The sequence below is a fragment of the Mobula birostris genome, chromosome 13, assembly GCF_030028105.1.
Source record: "Mobula birostris isolate sMobBir1 chromosome 13, sMobBir1.hap1, whole genome shotgun sequence".
NCBI lineage: Eukaryota > Metazoa > Chordata > Chondrichthyes > Myliobatiformes > Myliobatidae > Mobula > Mobula birostris.
Window position 1 is genome coordinate 89,985,295 of NC_092382.1, and position 26,953 is coordinate 90,012,247.

At 44.1% G+C, this 26,953-nt stretch overlaps 1 protein-coding gene across 2 annotated transcripts in view; it reads left to right on the plus strand.

Annotated features, from left to right (window-relative positions):
- The window catches only part of LOC140207156 (uncharacterized), a 13,385-nt gene extending 115 nt beyond the window's left edge, over positions 1-13,270 (plus strand). The window contains exons 1-2 of one of the 2 annotated variants that reach the window (XM_072275495.1): positions 2,056-2,111; positions 4,849-13,270. In XM_072275495.1, coding sequence (XP_072131596.1) covers positions 5,240-6,544 — 1,305 coding nt within the window. In that variant the 5' untranslated portion in view covers positions 2,056-2,111; positions 4,849-5,239 and the 3' untranslated portion in view covers positions 6,545-13,270. Of the gene's footprint in view, positions 1-2,055; positions 2,112-4,848 lie in introns of those variants that run through there. The other variant, XM_072275496.1, reaches the window with a different exon arrangement.
- The last annotated feature ends 13,683 nt before the right edge of the window (positions 13,271-26,953 follow it).

Consider the following 26,953-nt stretch of genomic DNA (forward strand, 5'->3'; position numbering starts at 1 on the left):
TGTCTGTCTCTCTTTTGTTAATACATTTCCCAGCTTTGTTTAATGATCGATGCAGTGTGACAACATCCTTCATTATGTCCAAAACTCCAGCAGCTTCGCACTGGGAATCTGCCGTTCACCTGCTCCATGTGCGTGAAGAGACTCATTCAGTTAACCCACCTTGTGATGCTCCAGTGAGTTCACAATAACTAGAGGCCACATTTCTCTTGAGAGTGAGCAGAGAGTTTTACTCAATCATCCCAGCTGCAGCAACTGCAATTCACATCAGGGAGGAAGTTCAAATCATCTCTGTGTTAAATGCTTAACCATCACGGTGACTGAAGGCAGCTGCAGGTTCATGAGGAACTGTTACTGTCAGATTCTGCAGTTCTTGCGGCTGCTCATCGCACCCAGGACTGAACCCTGGTCACTGAGCATTGGAGGAGTCTGTTCTGCTGATGTTAGCCTTAAACTATTCTGGTGTTTAATATTGTGCATCTGTGAAAGATAAATCAGTTCTGTATCAAATCCCGTGTCTCAGGTACTTACTGTCTCTACCACACTCACAATGTCCACTAGAGAGGCCACTCGGCCCATCTGGTCCCTGCCCATGTTTCTGTTCCATATCAGTATATCAGAATCTATCCCTGCCGCTCCCCTCTCACTCTCCCTGTGATGACAGGTTGCAGCTAGTCACCACTCCATGGGATAGGAGATTTCCCTTGAATTTCATAGAATCATAGAAATCTACAGCTCATTACAGACCCTTTGGCCCACAATGTTGTGCCGACCGTGTAACTTACTCTAGAAACTGTCTAGAATTACCCTACTGCATAGCCCTCTATTTTCCTAATCTCCATGTACCTATCTAAGAGTGTCTTAAAAGACCCTATTGTATCCACCTCTACCACCGTCGCTGGCAGTGCATTCCACACACACACACACCACACTTTGTTTAAAAAAATTAGCTCTGACATCTCCTCTGTACCGATTTCCAAGCAGCTTAAACCTATTCCCCTTCGTGTTAGCCGTTTCAGCCCTGGGAAAAAGCCTCTGGCTATACAAACGGCCAATTTCTCTCATCATTCTATATATCTGCATGAATTTCCTGCATGCTTCTCTCCAGGCTGAATAAGATGATGGTTTTGACGTCCTTCAGGGCTTTCGATGAAGTTGGTTAAATTCCTTCCCTGCTCTTTTCAACGTTCTGTGTCATTTTCACTCATTTCAAAGGACTGTGCCTCAGACAGCTAGGTTGTTGCAATGCGCCTCTAAAATCTGACAGCAGAATAGCGAGTGAATCTTTGATGGAGCAGAGTCAGAAACCAAAGAGCTATCGGCCTGAGTCAGGGCTTTGGGGCTCCAGAGAGAGATGGGACCTAGAGTTTACAAGGAGGAGAAGGAAGAGGAATCAGACATAGAAACATAGAAAATAGCTGCAGGAGTAGGCTATTCGGCCCTTTGAGCCTGCACCACCATTCAGTATGATCATGGCTGATCATCCAACTCAGAACCCTGTACCAGCCTTCCCTCCATACCCCCTGATCCCTTTAGCCACAAGGGCAGGATGTGGCTACAAATGAAAGATCAGAAACATTTTGAAATGGTTTGATTGGGAAAAATGTGGTTAATTTCTGCAAATTACTGGTGGGAATCAACAGATCAGGCAGCAAATGTGGAGAGGAATAAATAAACAACCTTTAGACCAAGCCCCTATAGCATACCGAGACTGTGTACTCCTCCGCTTAGTTGCTGCCTGAACTGCAGAGTTGCTCCAGCATTTTGTGTGTGTGCGTCTCTGTATTTCCAGCAACTGCAGAATCTCTTGTGTTTTATATCTTTATTTGTAAGAAGATTGTACTTTGGCATTAGCTACACATTCATATTGAGTATTTTTTTTAGTATTTTTTTCTGCGTTAAAACAGCTGCTAAATTTTCTATACAAACAAAAAAAAACTGAGGTATGGAACTGCAACTGGAACTGGCAGAAACTTTTAATGAGACCGTGATTACCCATAAATCCCTGCGTTAGAAATTTCGCCGCCGCAGAAGCACCGATTAAATCCGCAGGCGTCAGGGTTGTGACGTGACCGAATATCACGCATGCGCGCAGTGCAGAAAAGGCCTTAGAGGTAAGAGTTGATCTCCGGCCGAAAGAATCGCCGGGGCTAAGGGGCGGGGGTGGGACGGTTTCAACACCGACTTCGGGAGAATTGCTGTCAGCTCCGGACACCGTCAGCCGCAATCCCGGAGACAGTCCTGTTCTCTTCCCTCTCTCTCAGCCCCACGATCCGTGCACGGGCCCCGGGGAGCTTCCGGCTGATGAGGGAATGGGAACCGATGGATCTCTCAGACAGAGCTGAGCTCCAGCTGTCTAAATGCAAGGATTGGGAACTCAGAGAAAGGGAACAAAATCTTTTACATCAGCTGTTGTGAAAATCACCTTTGTTCTGCCTCCAATCACAAACAAGAGAAAATCTGCAGATGCTGGAAATCCAAGCAACGCACACAAAATTGCTGGAGGAATTCAGCATTAGTACTCTTTTCCATAGATGCTGCCTGGCCTGCTGAGTTCCTCCAGCGCAGGGGCATAGTTTCAAGGTGCTTGGAAATGGTTACCGAGGGGATGTCAGGGGTCAGTTTTTTTTTACACAGAGTAAAAGATTTAGAGTGAAAAGATTGCAAGGGACAAAATTAATCCTCTGCAAGATCAGAATGGTAGTCCATATGAGGAGACAAAATAGATGCTGAAGATTCTTTTAGCATCCGTATTTACTCAGGAGATGGACACAGAGTCTATAGAAGTGAGGCAAAGCAGCATCAACTTCATGGACCCTGTACAGATTACAGAGTTGGAGGTGTTTGCTGTCTTAAGGCAAATTAGCATGGATATATCCCCAGGGTCTGACAAGTTGTTCCCTGGGACTCTGTGGAAGACAAGTGCAGAAATTGTCGGGGCACAAGCACAGATATTTAAATAATCCTCAGTGACAGGTGAGGTACTGGAGGATTGGAGTACAGCCAATGTTGTTCCGCTGTTCAAGAAAGGCTCTAAAAATAAAGTATGAAATTGTACATTGGTGAGCTTGACATCAGTAGTGGGAAAGTTATTGGAACATATGTGCAGGAACCGGATATATACTGTAAGTATTTGGATAGGTGTGGACTGATTAAGGATAGGCAGCATAGCTTTGTGCATGGTAGGTCATGTCTAACCAATTTTATAGTGTCTCTCGAGGAAGTTATCAGGAAAGTGGATGAAGGCACGGCAGTGGATGTTGTCTACATGGACTTTAGCAAGGCACTTGACAAAGTCTCATATGGGAGGTTGGACAAGAAGGTTTAGTAAGTCAGGGTTCAAGATCAGATAGTAAATTCGGTGAGACATTGGCTTTGGGAGAACCAGAGTGTGGTAGCAGAGGCCTGTGACTAGTGGTGTGCCATTGGGATCAGTGCTGGATCTGTTGTTGTTTGTGATCTATGTCAGTAATTTGGATGATAGTGTGGTTAACTGGATCAGCAAATTTGTGGCTGACACCAAGATTGGTGGTGTAGTCGTCAGCGACGAAGACTATCATGACTTGCAGTGCGATCTGGACCCGCTGGGAAAATGGTTTGAGAAATGGAAAATGGAATTCAATGCAGACAAGGGTGAGTTGTTGCACTTTGGTATGACCTACCAAGGAATGTCTTTCACAGTGACTGGTCGGGCACGGAGGAGTGTTGTAGAAGAAAGGATCCTGGGAATACAAGTCCTTAATTCACTGAAAGTGGTATCACAGTTAGATAGAGATGGAAAGAAAGATTTCAGCCCATTGGCCTTCATGAACCAAAGTACTGACAACAATGGATGGGTGGTATGTTGACTTGTAGAAGACATTGGTGAGGCCTAATTTGGAATATTGTGTGCAGTTTTGGTCACCTACCTGCAGGAAAGTTATAAAAGAGGTTCAGAGAGTTCAGAGAAAATTCATAAGGATGTTGCCAGGTCTGGAGGACTTGGTTTATAAAGAAAGATAGAACAGGTTAGGACTTTATTCCTTGGAATGTAGGAGATTGAGGGGAGATTTGATTGTGATGGAGGTAAATGCAAGCTGGCTTTCTCCACTAAGATTGGGTGGGACTACAACCAGAGGCCATAGGTTAAGGGTGAAAGGTGAAACGTTAAGGGGAACATGAGGGGAAACTTCTTCACACAGGCCGACATCCAGGTGTGGAATGAGCAGCCAGCACGAGTGGTGCATGTGAGCACGATTTCAGCATTTAAGAGGTTTGTACAGGTACCTGGATGGTAGAAGTATGGGTATGGGCAGTTTAAATAGTTCAGCACAAACTAGATGGCCCAAAGGGCCTGTTTCTGTGTTGTACTTTTCTACAAGAACCTGAAATAATACAAACATTCGCTGTAAGTCCTTTTAACAGCTGTGCGGACCGACCATTCATCTCAGCAGGAATTTTTTATATGGCGTTAAAACTGTGACACTTTAAGTTAATAATACATAAAAGAAAATCCCAGCTGCACGTCAAGAAAGACTATTTGCGTGATACTATTTTAGTTACTGTGGGGCCAGGCACCCATGCAGCTCAGCAGGAACAGGGAATAATACCAATGAAGAGAGTCAAACTGAGGCAAGGCACAAATTGGAGATGGCAGAAATGCCCCATTCTTATAGAGACAGGAAAAGCATCAGGTAATTGATGGTAATTCTAGATGCCAGCACTGTGCCCAGTTAGAAGATAATTTCTCTATTCAAACTTGGGTTGAACTTCACTGTGACAGTGATACCAGATCAAACCTTGGCAACTCAAGTGATCTCATCTGAAATGTTGTCCTACACCCACTGATGGATTTTGTAAATCTTTTTACAGGTTAAACATGACAAGGAGTTTGTCTATGGGAATTCAAACACAACACACCAGTTTTGCTGTCTCTGTCTAGATATTTAAGAAGTGGAGCAAGGGATTCAATGAACCATCCTTCCTGCTCAGACTGTAGGGAAGGATTCACTCAGTCATTTGACCAACCAACATGCCTGTTATTTTACACCGGGGAGAGACCGTTCACCTCCTCAGACTGTGGGAATGGTTTCACTCGGTCATCTCAATTGAAGGTACATCAGCGAGTTCACACTGGGCAAGGCCATTCATCTGTTCTGTGTGTGAGAAAGGATTCAGCTGGTCATCCCACCTGTGGACACACCAGTCAGAGGCTGGTCATTGCTGAATTTCTGGCAAAGGATTCACTCGGTCATCTGACATAATGGCTCACCTGCGAGTTCACACCGGGGAGCGGCCGTTCACCTGCTCGGACTGTGGGAAGGGATTCACTTTGTCATCTAGCCTAATGGCACACCAGCGAGTTCACACCGGGGAGCGGCCGTTCACCTGCTCGGACTGTGGGAAGGGATTCACTTTGTCATCTCAACTACTGACACACCAGCGAGTTCACACTGGAGATAAGCTGTTCACCTGCTCACTTTGTGAGAAGAGATTCACTCACTCTTCCACTCTACAGAGACACCATCGAGTTCACACTGGGGAGAAGCCATTCACCTGCTCCGTCTGTGGGATGAGATTCACTGATTCATCCACCCTACAGAGTCACCAGCGAGTTCACACTGGGGAGAAGCCGTTCACCTGCTCAGTCTGTGGGAAGGGATTCACTCAGTCATCCAACCTGCAGAGTCATCAGCGAGTTCACACTGGGGAGAAGCCGTTCACCTGCTCAGACTGTGGGAAGGCATTCACTTTTTCATCTAGCCTAATGGCTCACCAGCGAGTTCACACCGGGGAGCGGCCGTTCACCTGCTCAGACTGTGGGAAAGGATTCACTTTGTCATCTCAACTACTGACACACCAGCGAGTTCACACTGGAGATAAGCTGTTCACCTGCTCAGTCTGTGAGAAGAGATTCACTCACTCTTCCACCCTGCAGAGACACCAGCGAGTTCACACTGGGGAGAAGCCGTTCACCTGCTCCGTCTGTGGGAAGAGATTCGCTCAGTCATCCAACCTGCAGAGTCATCAGCGAGTTCACACTGGGGAGAAGCCGTTCACCTGCTCAGACTGTGGGAAGGGATTCACTCAGTCATCTGACCTAATGGCTCACCAGCGAGTTCACACTGGGGAGAGGCCGTTCACCTGCTTGGACTGTGGGAAGGGATTCACTTTGTCATCTGACCTACTGAAACACCATCGAGTTCACACTGGGGAGAAGCCGTTCACCTGCTCAGTCTGTGAGAAGAGATTCACTCACTCTTCCACCCTACAGAGACACCAGCGAGTTCACACTGGGGAGAAGCCGTTCACCTGCTCAGTCTGTGGGAAGGGATTCACTCAGTCAGCCAACCTGCAGAGTCATCAGCGAGTTCACACTCGGGAGAAGCCATTCATCTGCTCAGTCTGTGAGAAGGGATTCACTTACTCTTCCACCCTACACAGACACAATCGAGTTCACACTGGGGAGAAGCCGTTCACCTGCTCAGTCTGTGGGAAAGGATTCACTTGGTCATCCCAACTACTGGCACACCAGTCAGTTCACAGTGGGGAGTGGCCGTTGTTATGAATCCCTTGGTTTCGTTTGCTGTTTACATTCATTATAAGAGAGAGAGAGAGAGAGATTAAGAAGGCGAATCAGTCTGACTTGCAACTTGTTTACATCGCTCGCAGCTTGTTTAGTTTTAACCGAGGACACAGGCACTCAGAGTCAGACGGAGACAAAGGAGTAAAAATAGAAGGATCAAAAGAAGTGAACTAGTGGCCAAGGGTCACTGTTTGGAACTTTCCTATGCCCACAAGGGTGGGTTAATTATCGATTCAGTGAACATCGAATGTGTGGTTGTTACCCCGTTTGATCCATAGGAGTGGATCGGATTTGGGGTATTCTGTGAAGACCACTTATGTGCTAACCCTTGCCTGTGTGTGGTGTGGTTATTCACTTGAAGACGATACCCCTTGTGACAAGTCACTTTTGGTGATAATTCGTATGTGGATTTTGAACGACAACGGATAAAATCTACAGCGACTGTTCTCTCGTTTTACCACCATAGAACCTGTGGAATTTGACATAATTGCCTTTTCTCGACATTTACCCTGGATTACAAATATCTCTCTCTCATCACCTATTCTATGGATGAACTGAACTTTCATACCTTACCATCTCAAGACCCTAAGCCTTGTTTCCCCCGAGCTCAATAGTTTGGGAGTTATATTTAAACACATATATACACATAATACTGTTCACTTCTGTTTATCTTGCTTAAGTTACTATATTATAAATAGATACTAGTAAAAATAGTGGTTTTAACATCAAAAACAGACTCCAGGTGTAGTCTATTGCTGCTGGTTCATTTCTAAAGTGTTATGCTTCGTAACAAAATTGGGGCCTGCTTCCAGGATATGAACAAATTTGGGGGTGTATTGATTGATTAATTATCAATTTCATTGGGGAAATGCCTCTTGATTTATTCGTGTGTGGAAAATCAGCAGCAATGGATGTTGATAGATTTCTGCAAGTGCCAACCTCTGAGGCATTAGAGGATGCCAGAAGGATTGAGTTGTTGAATATTGATAAAAGGCTAGAACTTGCTAAGTTGAAATCGACAATGTTTCCTGAAAAATCAAAAAAATTAAAGATGGAAGCTGTGGAAAGGCAGAGGCAGTTTGAGGCTAGAGAGGCAGACAAAAAGAGAGAAGAGGCAGAAAAGCAGAGGGAAGAAGCAGCAAAACAGGCTGTTCGAGCTGGAACAGGTAGAGATTGCAGCAAAGGGGTCTAGCATTAGACTCTGGTGGTAAGTTTGAGGCCAGTTAGGAAGGTAAATTGGTACCTCCATTTGACGAGGCAGAGGTTGATAAATACTTTCAGCATTTTGAGAAGGTTGCTTAGAGTTTAAAGTGGCCAAAAGAGGCTTGGTCTATTCACTTACCAAGTGTAATTAAGGGGAAGGCTCAGCAAGCCTATTCTGCTTTGACAGTTGATGAAGCAGCTGATTATGACATAGTGAAACAGGCTGTGCTCAAAGCTTACGAGTTGGTCCCAGAAGCATACAGGCAAAATTTAGAAATTTGAGGAAATGTGTGAACCAGACTTATATGGAATTTGGTTATGAGAAGTTTGTGTGTTTTGACCACTGGTGCACATCTAAAAATGTAAATGATGATTTGAACAGCTTGAAAGAGTTGGTTTTAACTGAAGAACTCAAAAGGTGCATCCCTGATGACATAAAGACATATTTAGAAGAAAAGGATGCTGCCACTTTGCAGGAGTCTGCTAGATTAGCAGATGAGTTTCCTTTAACTCATAAGGTTAAGTTTACCCCAAATAAGAGCTTCCAAAAGAGTAGCAGGGATAACCAGGGTAAACCAGAAATTAAAGCTGGGATTAGTGACAAGAGTAAGGATGAAGGGAAGCAATTTGAAGGAGAAAATTGCTCCTATTGTAAGAAAGCTGGTCATATGATGGCTGATTGTTCTGTCCTGAAGAAGAAAAAGGAAAAGGAGGCAGTCCCAAATGCCTGTGATCAGCATGTTGAAGCACCTATAAACGCACTGGATTCTGAACATTCTCTTGAGGCTCAGTTAAGGAGTGACCAAGTTAAGAAGGGATTTGATCATTTTATGTCAGATGGGTTTGTAATTCTAGTGAAAATTCTTTGAGATACTGGGGCTTCTCAGTCACTTATATTAGACAGTGTTCTAAAGTTTAGTGATGAGAATAACATTAGTGAGGTAAATCTTATTAAAGGCATTGGGGGCGGCATGGTTTCTGTGCCACTGCACAAGGTAACTTTACAGTCAGGGTTGGTTTTGGGACCTGTTAAGATTGGATTATGCTGCAGTTTACTGGTGGAAGATGTTACTTTGCAGTTAGGGAATGACCTGACAGATGGTAAAGTTGTTCCTGCAGTGTAGTTGACAACTGAGCCAACCACTGACGACCCACAGATGGATTTAACATTTATCCTTCCTGCGCCGTAACTCGAAGTATGGCTAAAATGTCTGCCAACGCAGACGGTTCTGTGCAGCATGATTCTGATACCCATGACAGCCAAAATCGGGATTCAGGTTATGATGACTTGTCAGGGACTTTTCTGCCTTCATTGCTTCAACAGGATTCAGGTAGTAAGTCTGATGAGAAAGACTTATCCCTGTGTAGGATGGAGTTTATAGCAGAACAGAACCGAGATTCTGAGATTGAAGCTTTAAAAGAAACAGCTCTGTCAGATGATGAGTTTAAGAAAGTGCCAGTACGGTATTATCTCAAGGATAGAGTGTTAATGAGAAAGTGGAGGCCACCTCTTATACCTGTGAGTGAGGAATGGGCAATTGTTCACCAAGTTGTTGTTCCTAAAGTTTATAGGACTGAAATTTTAACTTTGGCCAACAGTATGCCCTTAGGTGGCCATTTTGGAGTAAATAAAACTGTAAACAGGACTATGAAAGAATTTCACTGGCCTAATTTGAGGAAAGATGTTGTGACCTTTTGCAGAACCTGTCACACTTGTCAAGTTGGGTGTAAACCTAATCAGGTCACCCCAGTGGCCCCACCCTGGCCTGTACCTGCATTCGGTGAAACCTTTTCGTAAATTATAGTGGATTGTGTTGGCCCATTGCCAAAGACTAAAACTGGCCATCACTATTTGCCAGACATCCCACCTCTCCCGGGAGTTCCGGGAGTCTCCTGCATATCGATAGTGGCTCACTGATGTCCGCAAATAATATACAATATCCCGGAAATCGATTCTTAGAGAGGGAGAGGGGAAAAAAAGAAAGAAAAAAAATTAATGAACCTTGCTTGATCTCTCTTTGTGCTAGATAGACCTATCAGTTTTCTCTGTGGGCAGGCTTTACAGTCGACCTCTCTCTTTCTCTCTTCCATAGTCCATCAGTTCAGTTACTGCCGTCTGTAATGATGCTGAAATAATCTGGAATCTGTCGGTGATGAAGAACAAAAGCCTGGTGAAGAAATTCCCAAGGCTAGCAGTGACAACCTGACGACGCGAGGCTGTCCTATATTGCGAGGCGCGTTGGCGTCTTAGAGGGGATAACAGCAGGGTTTAAATTAGAGCAAAATTCCAAAATCATCTGCTAAGACATCTTTAAAAACACACTTGCAGCAAGCAAATTCTTCGGTGTTTTTTTCCTGAAATACTTCCACTTACAGGTACGGCGAAGCCCGCGATGGGCTGGGTTTAAACACAGCCATTTTCAGAAGAAAAAACGATTTTAATAAATACCCGGCCCCCACCGAGGTCTCGTCATTAGGACAGCAAACTGTTTCCCTGTGCTGCGCACTTCATATGCATTTTGAATTACACTTTATTAAATAATATGGTAATATATTGTTTTATGTGGCATGTGTGATATATGTATTGCGGTTACATCGTGGTCCGGACAGAGGTTGTTTCGTTTGTGGACAATCAGCCAGATGACAATAAACTTGAAGATACAGAACTTCTAAATCGCTCATTTAAAATCCCCCATTTCGATGTAAAAAAGTGAGTTCTGATCCCGACTATTCCAGGGTGGGTGGGTGTGTGTGTGTGAGATATACATGCGTGATCGGATGTTGTCTGAACGGACGGTAAGCGGCGCACACTTGTAATAAGGATACACCTTATGCTTTTATTTCTTTTAGGGACCACAACATATGAGGGAGGCTAAGTGCAGGGAAGGCTGCTCAAGTATTTCACAGGTCTTTACAGCAGAAAACCAAAGTCTGACAGAGAAGGTCACCAGAGCTGAGGTGTACTTTACATCTTTCATTGTTGAGCATAACCTGCCATTCCAGGTGTATAAGCACACAGGCAAGCTATTCAGGAAAATGTTTCCTGACTCAGAAATGGCAAAAAAACTGTGCCTGCTCATTAACCAAGACAGCAGCTATTGTGAACATGGCACATTAATACAGAATTCAGAAGTCAGCTGTCTGACAAAACACTTGTGAATCTGATGTCTTGCAAAATTAACAAATTCATTGACACAGACTGCTATGAGGTTGAGACTTCCCTGAAATGAGGTTTTGCAGGGTGGGATGTCTGATTTGCTAACCATTATGTGTACTGCATCCAGATTCCCAGAGGCAATACCTTTCAGGAATATTAAAGCTCAAGCTGTGGCAAGGAGTCTTACCAAGTTTTTTACTTTACTTGGTTTGCCTAAAGAAATCCAGTCTGATCAAGGAAGTAATTTTACATCTGGATTATTCCAGCAGGAGCTGAGAGCTAAACAAATTACATCGTCTGTGTACATCCGGAATCACAAGGTGCTTTTAAAAGATTCCATTCTACCCTCAAAACAATGATTAAGACATACCGTGTTGAAAATGGAAAAAACTGGGATGAAAGAATACATTTGCTTTTGTTTGCAGTAAGAGAGTCGGTACAGGAATCACTGGGCTTTTGTCCATTTGAACTTGTATTTGGTCATAGAGTGAGGGGACCTTTGACCTTGTTAAAGGAACAGTGGATTGATGGGTTTGTACATGTTAACTTGTTAGACTATGTTTTGAAGTTCAAAAATAAACTCGCCTGTTGTCTAGTGAGGCAAAACTTAAAGATTTCTCAAAACGAAATGAAGTGTTGGTTTGATAAGTGGGCTTGTGAAAGAAAATACCGCGTGGGGGATAAGGTGCTTGCCTTATTTCCAATGTTGATGAATCCACTTCAGGCGAAATTCAATGGACCGTATGAAATAGTCTCTCAAATTACTGATGTGAATTATGTTATTAAAACACCCGACCGATGTAAACTAACACAGGTGGTACACATAAATAGAATAAAGCCTTATTTTGACAAGCAGGCACCATCTGTGAGTGTTGTTGTCAAAACATATGAATCTGGCACCCTGAGAATGAAACAATTGACTCGTCTGAGACTTTTCACAAGCCAAACATGGTGCCAGTTAGGCTGATGAACTCGGTTGTTCTAGAAAACATTGATAACAAGTTGGCTCATCTGCAGCCAAAGCAACAACAAGAGCTGAAGGAGTTAATTCTGAAGTTTAAAGATTTATTTCCTGACGTTCCCAGGCAAACCACGGTCGCAGTACATGACGTCAATATTGGTCAAGCCAAAATGATTAAATAACACCCATATCGCATGAATGCAGAAAAGTGCAAATTGAGCGCTCGTGTAAATTCAATGAGCATCAAAGAAATTATTCCATCATAGAGAAAGAGTTGTTGTCACTCATCTTGCCCTGCGCAGAAACAACTTGTGGTTTATACTGATCATAATCCATTATTGTTTTTGAGTAAGGTACAGGACAAAAACAGAAGATTGTTAAACTGGGGTCTGATTTTGCAAGAATATGATATTGTGATAACTCATCTAAAAGGCACGGACAATATCATTGCCGATTGTCTTTCCAGATGCTAAGCCTGCAGTTTTAATAGTGAAGTAGAATCTGGTATTTGTATATGCTTCTGCAGTGTGTTATATGATAACCATACATGTATTGTTTTACATACTGTAGTTTGCAGTTAAAATACTGCTCTTTTTTGGGGGGGAAGTGTTACGAATCCCTAGGTTTCGGTTGCTGTGGACTGTCATTTTAAGAGACTGCCTCGGTGAGGTGGGGAAAACAATGCTGTCAGCCGCTGACTTTCTCAGCTCATTTTTGATTTTTATAGAGAGAGAGCTCAAGGAGGTGGGGCTGTCTGACCTGCTGCTTATTTACATTACTCGCAGATTGTTTAGTTTTAGGTGAGGACAGAGACAGGGAAGCTAGTGGCCAAGGGTCACTGTTTGGAACTCTCCGATGCTCACAAGGGTGGGTTTCTTATTGATCCAGTGCACATCGAATGTGTGGCTGTCATGTCGTATAATCCATAGCAGTGGATTTTGTTTGGGGTATCCTATGGAGACCACTTATGTGTTAACGCTTGCCTGGGTATGCGTTGTGCTGATTCACTTGAAGATGATATCCCTGTGATGAGTCACTTTCAATGATAATTCGTATGTGGATTTGGAACGACGACAGATAAAATCTACAGCAACTGTTATCTCATTTTACCACCATGGAACCTATGGAATTTGACGTAATTGCCTTCTCTCTACATTTACCCTGGATTACAAATATCTCTCCCCCATCCCTTATCCCGTGGATGAACTGAACTTTCATACTTTACCATCTCAAGACTCTAAATCTTGTTCTCCCCGCCCCCCACATCCCCCAAGCTCAATAGTTTGGGAGTTATATTTAAACACTTATGTACACATAACACGGTTAACTTTTGTTCATGTTCCTTAAGTTACTATATTATAAGTAGATACTAATAAAGATAGTGGTTTGTAACAACAAAACCAGACTCCAGGTGTACTCTATTGCTGCTCGTTTGTTCCTAAAGTGCTACAGTTCACAACAGTCCTCTATTTTGCTTTTACTTTGGCTCTGACTTCACTTGTCAGCCATGGTAGTATCTTTCCCTTTGAAAATTTCTTCTTATTTGTAATCTATCTGTCTTGCACTTCCCTCATTTAACGCAGAAACTCCAGCCATTGCTGCTCTGCCGACCTTCCTGCAAATGTCCCTTTCTAGTCAACTTTGGCCAGTTCCCCTCTCATGCCATTGTAATTTCCTTCATTCCACTGAAATAATGACATGTTGGAATTTAGTTTCTCCTAAAATTTCAAAGTGAACTCGATCGTATTGTGATCACTGTTCCCTAGGGGTTCCTTAACCTGAAACTCTCTTATCACTTCCAGATCAATGCACAACACCCAATCCAGCACAGCCGATCCCCTAGTGGGCTCGACGACAAGCTGCTGTAAAAAGCCATCCTTCAGACATTCTACAAATTCTCTCTTTTGAGGTCCAGTAGGTAAAATTCCCAACGATTATCATGACATTACCCTTCTGACACACCTTTTCTATCCCCTGCTGTAATTTGGCATCCACGTCCCGGCTGCTGTTTGGAGGCCTGTATAAAACTGCCATTAGGGTATTTTTACCCTTGCCATTTCTTAACGCTACCCATAGAGACTCTATACCTTCCGATCCTATGTCATCCCTTTCTGATGATTTAATATCATTTCTTACACACAGGGCTACACCACCCCACTGCCTACTAACTTATCTTTCCGAATGCACCGTATATCCTTGGGCGTTCAGCTCTCAATGGCAGCCATCGTTCAGTGAAGTTTCAGAGATGGCCACAACGTCATACTTGCCAATTTGTAGCTGAATTTCAAGATCGTCCATTTTATTTCTCATGCTGCGTGCATTCAGATACAACACTTTCAGTCCAGTATTTACTGTTTTAACTGCACCACGCCTCTATTGCTCTGTAACTCATCCCACTGGCTGTGATTAAGCCTCATCTCCTACCTGTCCTTTCTATCATCTCTATTGCACGCTATCTCTGATTTATTTCTGTCTTCCCCTTCCTCAGTCCTATCACTCCGGATCCCATCCCCCTGTCAAATTAGTTTAAACCCTCCTTAACAGCTCCATTAAAGATCCCTGCTAGGATTTTGGACTGCTTTGGGTTCAGCTGTAATCTGTCCTTTTTGTACAGTCCGTATCTCCCCGAAGATGCCCCAAGGATCCAGGAACCCGAAACCCTGCCCCCTAAACCAGTCTCTCAGTCACGCAATAATATGCCTGATCATGCTATTCTTGCACTCGTTAGCATGTGGCACAGGCAGCAATCCTGACATTACTACCCTGGAGGTCCTGCTTTTCAGCTGCCTACTTAACTCCCGGATTCTGTCTTCAGGACCTCCTCTCTTTTTCTACCTATGTCATTGGTACCGACATGTACCAAGACTTCTGACTGCTCACCCTCTCCCTTCAGAATACTCTGCACCTGATCCGGGACATCCCGTACCCTGGCACCTGGGATGCAACACACAATGTGGGTATCTCTATCAGGCTGACAGAACCTCCTGTCTGTTCCCCTCACTATGGGATCCCCTATGACTACCACATTCCTCACCTTCCTCTTTCCCTTCTACTCCACGGAACCAGGCTCAGTTCTAGAGACCAGATCGCCATGGTCGTCCTCTGTCAGGTCACCACCCTCGACAGCATCCAAAATGAGATAACAATTACTGAGGGAGATGGCCACAGGGGTGCTCTCTACGATCTGAGCTCTTCCCAGCCCTTCCCTGACACTTATCTAACACCTGCAGCCTCGGGGTGACTAACTCCTTGTAGCTCCTATCTATCTCCTGCTCACGTTCCATTATAAGCTGCAGGTCATCAAGCCGCAGCTCCAGATCCCTAACAGGATCTCTCAGAAGCTGCACCTTGGTGCACCTGGCACAGATATGGCCATCTGGGAGACTGGAAGATTCCCGGGATTCCCACATCTGACACCCAGAGCAAAGTACTCACCCTACAGACATGCTATGGTAATGTTGATATGCTCAGTAAACATGTTCACTGCTTAATCGCCAGGAGGAGGGAACGAGATGTGAGATGTCCAAATCTGTTGATAACACAGAAACAAAGGAAGGAAACCTAATGACGACGTTGTGGTTCTGCAGCAAGTAGTTCAAAAGGCAGATTGTATTTTGTCCTTCACCGCACAAGGGGTGGAGATTATGTAATGGGCCAGTGTAACTACCATTGTACAGGGTATTAGTGATGCCACACCTAGAATTCTATGCACGGTTTTAACCCCCAAGCAGAAAGAAGTCTTTAAAGTATCTATGGAGCCAGCCAGAGCAGTTTCACCAGTGTAATGCATGGGATGATTTACCAGCAGAGGTGAGATGATTTGGCCCTGAACTTAGAACATATTCACAAACAACAGGGTATTTGTGGAGCATCTTGATAGAGTATCTCTCCTCGTCAGTCAGAGTGCCACAGAGTGGGGTCGATAAGGGATGCTCATTTCAAATGCAGATGTGTGAAAATTCCTGGAATTTTATATCTTCTATTTAATTTTGCTTTGTGATCAATGAGGTATCTATCTATCTGAGAGTACAATCTTCGGGATTCACTGCCCCGAGGGTGTGAAGGCCGGTTGGCTGGGTATTTTTGAGGTGGAGATAGATAATTAATTAAGGGGAGCGAGGGGAATGGACACAGGAACTTAGATCATACATGGTCGTGTTGAATAATCATAAGATCATAAGACACAGCGGGAGAATTTATCCTCTTCTTTGTTCTATATGAAGGTCCTGCTATTCTGTGGGTGTGTTCCCCTGGTTCCCGACTGCAGGACAACTCCTCTCCCACATGCACTCTTTGCAACACACACTAAATGTTGGTGGAAAGCAGCAGGCCAGGCAGCATCTGACGAAGGGTCTCGGCCCGAAATGTCGACTGTACCTCTTCCTATAAATGCTGTGATCCACCAGAATTTTGTGTGCGTTGCTTGAATTACCTGCATCTGCAGATCTCCTCGTGTTCTTTCTCGGCTTTTCGGTATTCAAGAGCCTCCCTCATTTTTTTCTCTAAAAGCTATAGGATACACGCCCAGAGACATCAAATGCTCCTCATGCGTTAACCCTGTCCCCCGCGGAATCATTTTTATGAACCTCCTTTGGACTCTGTCCAATTCCAGCACATTTTTCCTGAGATGAGTCCGGACACTGCTCATAATAGTCCACGTGGTTTAACCAATGCCTTATAATGTCTCAACATTGTATCCTTACGAATAGTCCTCTCGTGATGAATGGTAACATCATATTTACATTACTTTAAAGGTGAATGGCCAGAGTGGAGAGTAGAAGGACAGGCGATAGGCAGTGATTTTTTTTTTCACTGGAAGGGGAAATCGATATTCATGCCTTCAGGTTGGAGCTACACAGGTGGAATATGATGTGTTTCTCTTCAACCCTGAGGCTGTCAAGTTGAGCAACTCCAGCCATTACTATTCTGCCATCATCCTGCTAGTGTCCCCTTCCAATCAACTTTGGTGAGCTCTTCTCCCGTGCTTCTGTATTTCCCCTCACTCCACTGATAATGATGCATCTTGTTGTACCTTTCCCCTCAAAAGTGCAGGGTGAATTCTAACATGTTATGATCATTGCATCCATATGTTTCCTTTACCATCAGCTCTCTAATCAAATTTGGTTCACTACACATGCTCAATCCAGAATTAACTTTTACCTAGTGGGCACAATTACAAGCTGTTCTAAAAGGCAAGTTCCCTATTTTCCAAATTCCCTCTCTTGAGATCAAGCACCAACCGGATTTTCATAATCTACCTCCACCCATCCCGCTCATGGACTGTTTGTCCCACAGCCATCGGGGGCTAGACTGCGCAGCATCCTCACCAGGACTACCAGCCTCTGGGACAGCTACTTTTCCCAAGCAGTAAGGCTAATAAATATCTCTACCCAATAACCCACCCTTCCACACCACCAAACACCTCTACTTTATAATTTCCTGTCTCTCATCTTAAATTCAGGCATCATATGCCCGAGCGTCACTGTATGGACATACAATCAATCCGTGCACAGTATATAAGCTGTGGATATATGTTTTTACTATTGTGCTTCTGTGCTGCATTGGAGCTGGAGTAATAATTATTTCCATCTCATTTACGCTTGTCTGCTGGAAATTGTATCTTGAATAAACATTTCAGCAGGCTGCAGCGTCACATTTCTGTCTCTCAGCATTATTGTGGCAGAGCAGCACCTGGTGACAATGGAGTCCACAAATCAGGGGCTCCTGGTATTGTGGTAAATCACCACCAAGTGGCAGTGTTGTCCACAGAAGGGAGAGGTTTCCAGCGATAAGGAGGGGTGTAGGGGACTGGAAGCTAACTCTGCAAGTGGATGAAGTGCTCGACCTGCCCCAGAGCACTCTCCTCACCACTAGTCAGGGTCCCAAACAGTCCTTCCATACGAGGCAAATTTTCAACATCGTGACTGTTGGGATCATCTACTGTTTCCATTTTTCCCGGTATGGCCTCCTCGACATTAGTGAGACCCGATGTAGTCTCTGCATTCTGCACTCTGTCCCGATGAGATTCTGCAGATGTTGGAGATGCAGAGTAACATACACAAAATGTTGGAGGAAGTCAGGAGGTCAGGTAGCTTCTATAGAGGGGGATAAAGAAAAACAGAGATTTCCTGCTGAGACTCTTCACCGGGACTGGAAGTGTGGAGAAGCCGGAATAAGATGGTGCGGGGAGTGGAAAGAGTCCAAGCTGGTAGATGACAGGTGAAGCTAGATAAGAGTGAAGGTGAGTGGGTGGGGCAGGTGGGAGACGAAGTGAGACGGTGTGAGGTGGGAGGTGGAAAATTCAAAGGGCTGAAAAGAAGGAATCTGATAGGATAGGAGAGCGGACAATGGGAAAAAAGGAAGTAAAAGAGGAACCAGAGGGAGACAATCTGCAGTGGAGAAGAGAGAAGTGGGGAGACAGAATGGAGGAGTCGGGCGTGTGGGTCGATGAAAAGAAAAGGTGGAGGTGGAAGTTAAAGATATATATGTTCATGCCATCGGGTTGTAAACTACCCAGATGTAATATGAGTTGTTGCTCCTCCAACGTGAGAGTGCACTCATCGACTTAGTTAAACAATGAACTGGAAGGGAGAGTGGATTAATAATTTTCCCCTGGGATCCCTATTAAATCAATCCTCTCTCACCTTAAACCGGTGCCCTCTGGTTGTTGATTCCACAAAAGTGGGGAAAAGGATTGCGCACATTCCCCATTTCTGTACACTCGCAGTTTGGGACACCTACATCATGTCAGCCTCAGTCTCCTGCGCTTCAAGGTGTGAAGTCCCAACCTGCCCAAACTCTCTCCAGAACTCAGTCCCTCGAGTACCGGGACCATTCTCGTAAATCTTCTCTGCGCTCATTCCAGCTTGACGTTCTCTCTCCTACAGCAGAACGACCAAAACTGAATACAATAATCCAGGTGCGAATACCCTAACAATACCTTAACCCTAATGCAACCTCACTGGCCTCTTCTTCAGGCCATGAGCCATGAGATATGAGACAGAGGCAGCTCAGCCAATCGAGTATGTTCCGCCATTCCTTCGTGTTCAATTGTTTTTCTCTCTCAAACCCATTCTCCTGCCTTCTCCCCATAATCTTTGAATATCCATTTAAAATATACTCAATGACTTGGTGTCTGCTCCGTCCGTGGCAATGAATTCCTGACTACAGAAATTCCTCCTCACCTCTGCTGTCAGTGGATGCCCTATACATTGAGGCCGTGGCCTCTGGTCCCAGACTCATGCAGTAGAGGGTGCAGCTGCTTCATAGCCACTCTGTCGAGGCCTTTCAATATTTAATAGGTTTCAATGAGATCCCCTCTCTTTCTTCTAGATCAGCGAGTACAGGGTCAAAGCCATCTAATGTTCCTGATACGTTAACCCTTTCATTCCTGGAATCATTCTCGTGAACCTTCTCCGGACCCGCTCCAATACGAGCACATCTTTTCTCAGATAGGAGGTCTGAAACTGCTCACAATACAGCAAGAGCGATCTGACCAATGTGTTATAAAACTACAGTATCACATCCTTGCTCTTTTATGCTAACATTACTGCTGTCATCCTTAATCAACTCAATCTGCAAGCAAACCTTTAGGGACTTCTGCTCAACCACTCACAAGTACCTTTGCACATTTGAATTTTGAATTTTCTCCCATTTATTATTTTTTTTCTACACCCTTATTCGTTCTACCATACACTTGCATACATCTGCTACTTCGTTGCCTGTTCTCCAAACCTATTGAAGTCCTTCTGCAGACTCCCGCTTTGCTCTGAACTACCTGCCCATACCTATCTTTGTATCAACTGTAAATTTCGTCACCAAGGTATCAAGTTTGTCATCCATACCATTCAGATTTAACATGAAAAGATGCGGTCTCAATACTGACCCCTACAGAGCACCATTAGTTACTGACAGCAAAACAGAATTGCGCACATTGTTCTGACTCTTTCTTCCTTGTCAGTCAGCCAACCTTCGATCCATACTTTCCTATAATTCCATGAGCTGTGATCTTGTTAAGCAGTCTCACGTACAGCACCATAGAAACATAGAAACACAGAAAACCTGCAACACAATACATGCCCTTCGGCCCACAAAGCTGTGCTGAACATGTCCTTACCCTAGAACTACCTAGGCTTACCCACAGTCCTCTATTTTTCTAAGCTCCATGTACTTATCCAGGAGACCTTTTAAAGACCCTATCGTTTCCGCCTCAACCACCACCGCTGGCAGCCCAGTCACTACTCTCTGCGTAAAAAACTTACCTGATATCTCCTCTGTACCTACTTCCAAGCACCTTAAAACTGTGCCCGCTCATGTTAGCCATTTCAGCCTTGGGGAAAAGCCTCTAACTATCCACACGATCAATGCCTCTCATCATCTTATACACCTCTGTCAGGTCACCTCTCATCCTCCATCACTCCAAGGAGCAAAGACCGAGTTCAGTCAACCTAATTTCGTAAGGCATGCTCCCCAATACAGACAATATCCTTGTATATCCTCGCTGCACCCTTCCTATGGTTTCCACATCCTTCCTGTAGTGAGGCGATCAGAATTTAACAAATTACTCCAAGTGGGGTCTAATCAGGGTCCTATGTAGCTGCAACATTACTTCTCGGCTCTTAAACTCAACCCCACAGCCTTCTTAACCACAGAGTCAACCTCCGCGACAGGTTTGAGTGTCTTATGGACTGGGACCCCAAGATCCCTCTGGTCCTCCACACTGCCAAGAGTCTTACAATTAATGTTATATTCTGCCATCATATTTGACCTATCAAAATGAACCACCTCACACTTATCTGGGTTGAACTCCATTTGCCCCTTCTGTGACCAGTTTTGCATCCTATCAATGTTCCCCTGTAACCTCTGATAGCCCGCCACACTATCCACAACATGCCCAACCTTTCTGTCATCAGCAATATTACTAACCCATCCCTCCACTTGCTCATCCAGGTCATTTATAAAAATCATGAAGAGCAGGGGTCCCAGAACAGATCCCTGAGGCACACCACTGGTCATCGATCTCCATGCAGAATATGACCCATCTACAACCATTGTTTGCCTTCTATGGGCAAGCCAGTTCTGGATCCACAAAGCAATGTCCCTTTGGACCCCATACCTCCTTACTTTCTCAATAAGCCTGGCATGAGGTACCTTGTTAAAGATTATCTGAAATCCAAGCCAACAACATCCACTGCCTCTGCTTTATCTATCTTCCCTGTTATTTCCTCAAAGTATTCCAAGTGATTTGTCAGACACGATTTCCTCTCAAGGAATCCTGCTGACTTTGACCTACTTCATCATGCGTCCCCAATTACAGTACGCAAAAAACTCATCCTTAATACACTATAACATCTTCCTGACCACTGAGGTCGGACTAACTGTCCTATAATTTCCTTCCTTCTGCCTCCTTCTCTTGTTAAAGAGTGGAGTGCCATTTGCAACTTTCTAGTCCGCCAGAACCGTTCCAAAATCGAGTGATTCTTGATAGATCATTACTTTAAGAGAAAACTAAGGGGGAACTTCTTCATTCAGAGGCGGGGAGAGTGTACAACGAGCTGCCAGGGCAAGTAACAGGGACGATTTCAACCTTTAAAACAAGTTTGCTGAAGTCCATGGATGAGAAGGATGTGGAGGGCTATGGTCCAGGTGGAAGTTGTTGGAACTCGGCAGATTACTGCTTTGGCACAGACTAGATTGGCCAAATGCATTTTCCTGTGTTGTAGTGTTCTATAACTCTAATGCCTTCACAACCTCTTCAGCTACCTTTTTCTGAACACTGGGGTGTTCACGTTCTGGTCCAGGAGTCTTATCTACCTTCAGGCCTTTCAGCTTCCAACTTTCTCTCCTTGGTAAAAACATTTATCCTCACTTCTGCCCCAGATACTCTCAAATGTTTGGCATTTATGTAATAACTTTAATGACACAATTGTAGTGGGTGACTTCAATCTGCAGGAGAATTGGGAAAATCAGATTTGTGTCCAATTGCAAGAGAGGGAATGTATCGAATGCTTACGAAATGGCTTTTTAGAGCAGCTGATGGTTGAGCCTACTCGGGGAACTGCTGTCTTAAATTGGGTGTTGTGTAATAACCCAGATCTTATTAGGGAGGTTAATGTAAAGGAACCACTAGAAGGCAGTGATCATAATATGAGTGAATTCCTACTGCAATTTGTGAAGGAGAAGAATAGGTCACGTGTGCAGTATTGCAATGGAATAAAGGGAATTACAGAGGGATGAGAGAGGTGATTCTCCAGGTGGATTGGAGAAGGATACTGGTGGGGATGACGCTGGAGCAGAAATGGCTGATGTTTCTGAGAACAGTTCATAATGTACAGGATAAATGTGTCCTGCAGAAGTAGTTCTCAAACAGCGGAGCGAGGCTACCAAGGCTGACAAAGGAAGTTAAGGATTGTATAAGAGCCAAGGAAAGTGCTTATAAGGTAGCAAAAGTGAGTAAGAAGTGAGTAAATGATTGGGTAGCTTTTAAAATCGAACAACAGGCAACTGAAAAAAAAACTATATGAAGGGGAAAGGTGAACTATAACAACAATAATATAAATCATTATAAAAATGCGAAAGGGAGGCAAGAGTTGATATTGGACCACTGGAAAATGATGCTCATGAGGTAGAATGGGGAAGAAATGGTAGATGAATTTGATAGGTAGTTTGCTTCTGTCTTCTCTGTGGAAGACAGTAGCAGTGTGCCAGAGATCCGTGAGTGTCAGGGAGCAAGAGTGAGTGTCATTGCTGTTACAAAGGAAAATGTGCTAGTCAAACTCAGGTTCTTAAAGCAAATAAGTCACCTGGACCAGATGGACTACATCCCAGAGTCCTGAAAGAAGTTGCTGAAGAGATAACAGATATAACATTAAACCATATAACCATATAACAATTACAGCATGGAAACAGGTCATCTCGGCCCTTATACTCTGTGCCGAACTCTTACTCTCACCTAGTCCCACCGATCTGCACTCAGCCCATAACCCTCCATTCCTTTCCTGTCCATATAGCTATCCAATTTAACTTTAAACGACAACATCGAACCTGCCTCAACTACTTCTGCTGGAAGCTCGTTCCACACAGCTAGCGCTCTCTGAGTAAAGAAGTTCCCCCTCATGTTACCCCTGAACTTTTGCCCTTAGGAGCTGAAACCCAGGCAACATTTTAGTAAATCTCCTCTGTACTCTCTCAATTTTATTGATATCTTTCCTATAATTCGGTGACCAGAACTGTACACAATACTCCAAATTTGGCCTGACCAATGCCTTATACAATTTCAACATTACATCCCAACCCCTATACTCAATGCTCTGATTAATAAAGGCCAGCATACCAAAAGCTTTCTTCACTACCCTATCTACATGAGAATCCACTTTCAGGGAACTATGCACCATTATTCCTAGATCCCTCTGTTCTACTGCATTCTTCAATGCCCTACCATTTACCATGTATGTCCTATTTTGATTAGTCCTACCAAAATGTAGCACCTCACATTTATAAGCATTAAATTCCATCTGCCATCTTTCAGCCCACTCTACTAAGTGGTCTAAATCTCTCTGCAAGCTTTGAAAACCTACTTCATTATGCACAACTCCACCTATCTTAGTATCATCTGCATACTCACTAATCCAATTTACCACCCCATCATCCAGATCATTAATGTATATGACAAATAACACTGGACCCAGTACAGATCCCTGAGGCACACCACTAGACACCATCCTCCAATCTGACACACAGTTATCCACCACCACTCTCTGGCGTTTCCCATCCAGCTACTGCTGAATCCATTTTACTACTTCGATATTAATGCCTAACGATTGAACCTTCCTAACTAACCTTCCATGTGAATCCTTGTCAAAGGCCTTACTGAAGTCCATATAGACAACATCCACCACTTGACCCTCGTCAACTTTCCTAGTAACCTCATCAAAAAATTCAATAAGATTTGTCAAACATGACCTTCCACGCACAAATCCATGTTGCCTGTTCCTAATCAGACCCTGTCTATCCAGATAATTATACATACCATCTCTAAGAATACTTTCCATCAATTTACCCACCACTGATGTCAAACTCACAGGCCAATAATTGCTAGGTTTACTCTTAGAACCCTTCTTAAACAACGGAACAACATGAGCAATATGCCAATCCTCCCCGTTTCTAATGACATTTGAAATATTTCTGTCAGAGGCCCTGCTATTTCCACACTAACTTCCCTCAAGGTCCTAGGGAATATCCTGTCCGGACCCGGAGACTTATCCACTTTTATATTCCTTAAAAGCGCCAGTACTTCCTCTTCTTTAATCATCATACTTTCCATAACTACCCTTCTTGTTTCCTTTCCCTTAGACAATTTGAGGAGATCCTTTCGCATCTCCTCAAAGTTAGATTTTCTCCAATCAAGAATATCAACCCTGGGTCCAGTCCTATCCTTCTCCATAATTATATTGAAACTAATGGTATCGTGATCACTGGACCCGAAGTGCTCTCCAACACATACCTCTGTCACCTGCCCTATCTCATTCCCTAACAGGAGATCCAACACTGCATCTTCTCTAGTTGGTACCTCTACGTATTGCTGCAAAAAACTATCTTGCACACATTTTACAAACTCCAAACCATCCAGCCCTTTTACAGAATGAGGTTCCCAGTCAATGTATGGAAAATTAAAGTCTCTCACAATCACACCTTTTGCTTACTACAAATATCTGCCATTGCCTTACAAATTTGCTCCTCCAGTTCTCGCTCCCCATTAGGTGGTCTATAATACACCCCTATAAGCGTCACTACACCTATCCCATTTCTCAATTCCACACAAATAGCCTCCCTAGACAAGTCCACTAATCTATCCTGCCAGAGCACCGCTGTTATATTTTCTCTTGCAAACAATGCAACACCTCCCCCTCTTGCCCCTCCAATTCCATCACACCTGTAACAACAAAATCCAGGAATATTTAGTTACCAATCACACCCCTCCTGCAACCACGTTTCACTAATAGCTACAACATCATATTTCCAGGTATCAATCCATGCTCTAAGCTCATCCACCTTTCTTACAATGCTCCTAGCATAAAAATAGATGCATTTAAGACACTCTCCATCTCTTACTCTCTGTTTATCCTTAATGGAGCAAACAACTTTGTTATCTTTTTCTTCCTTCTTCCCTACATCTTCGGTCTGAGTGCTCCCGATCTCTGTCCCCTGCCTATCCTCCCTCACACACTGTCTACTAGCTTTCTCTATTTGTGAACTAACCTCCTCACTTCTAGTCTCTTCAATTTGATTCCCACTCCCCCACCATTCTAGTTTAAAGTCTCAGTATCCTTCGCAAATCTCCCCGCCAGGATATTGGTCCCCGTAGGATTCAAGTGCAACCCATCCTTTTTGTACAGGTCACACCTGTGCCAAAAGAGGTCCAAACGATCCAAAAATTTGAATCCCTGCCCCCTGCTCCAATCCCTCAGCCACACATTTATCCTCCACCTCATTGCATTCCTACTCTCACTGTCGCGTGGCACAGGCAGTAATCCTGAGATTACTACCTTTGCGGTCCTTCTTCTCAACTCCCTTCCTAACTCCCGAGATTCTCCTTTCAGGACCTCTTCCCTTTTCCTACCTATGTCATTGGTACCACAACCTCTGGCTCCTCTCCCTCCCACTTCAGGATATCTTGGACGCGATCAGAAACATCCCAGACCCTGGCACCAGGGAGGCAAACTACCATCCGGGTCCCCTGACTGCGTCCACAGAATTGCCTATCTGACCCCCTAACTATCGAGTCCCCTATTACTACTGCCCTTCTCTTCCACTCCCTACCCTTCTGAGCTACAGGGTCAGACCCTGTGCCAGAGGCATGGCCACTGTTGCTTCCCCCAGGTAAGATCAGATGCATTGGTCATGACGTGTCAAGAATCACTTGATCCTGGCATGGTCCTGGAGGACAGGAAGTTTGCAAATGTCAATTCATTCTTTGAGAAGGGATGAAGGCAAAATAAAGCAAATTATAGTCCAGTTAGCCGAACATCAGTGGCTGGGAAAGAGTTGGAGTCTATTATAACAGATGAGGTTTTGGGATACTAGGAGACTAATGATAAAATAAGTCAAAGGCAGGGAAATCTTGCCTGACAAATCTGTTAGTTCTTCGAGGAAGTATTAAGCACGATGGCAGTGGATGTAATTTACTTGGCTTTTCAGAAGGCATCTGATAAGGTGTCACACATGAGACTGCTTAACAGGATAAAAATCAGAAGAAATACTGGCATGGATAGAGGAATGGCTGACAGCCAAGAGTGGGAATAAAAGGAGCCTTTTCTGGTTGGCTAGCAGTGACAACTGGTCTTCAGTGGTTAGCAATTGGTGCGCTACTTTTCACATTGTTTGTCAATGATTCGGATAATGGAACTGATGGCTTTTTGTCAAGGTTTGCGGATGATACAAAGATAGGTGGAAGCGTTGGTAGTGCTGAGGAAGCAATGCAATTGCAGTAGAACACAGACAAATTTGAAAAATGGGCAAAAAAGTGGCAGATGGAATACAATATTGGGAAATGTACGATAATCCATTTTGGCAAAAGAAACAATAGTGAACTATTACGCAAACACAAGGAAATCTGCAGATGCTGGAATTTCAAGCAACACACATAAAAATTGCTGGTGAACGCAGCAGGCCAGGAAGAGGTACAGTCGACGTTTCGAGCTGAGACTCTTCGTCAGGACCATAGTAATGAGCTATTATCTGAGTGGGGAGAATCAGAAGAAATACTGGCATGGATAGAGGAATGGCTGACTGCGAAGAGGCAGCGAGTGGGAATGAAAGGGGCTTTTTCTGTTGGCTAGCAGTGACTAGTGGTCTTCAGGGGTCAGTATTTGGTCCGCTACTTTTCACATTGTTTCTCAATGACTTGGATAATGAAATTGATGGCTTTGTGGCAAGGTTTGCGGAAGATACATAGATAGGTGGAGGCGTTGGTAGTGCTGAGGAAGCAATGCACAGCATGAGGGCAGTAGGACACAGACAAATTTGAAGAATGGGTAAAGAAGAGGCAGATGGAATACAATATTGGGAAATG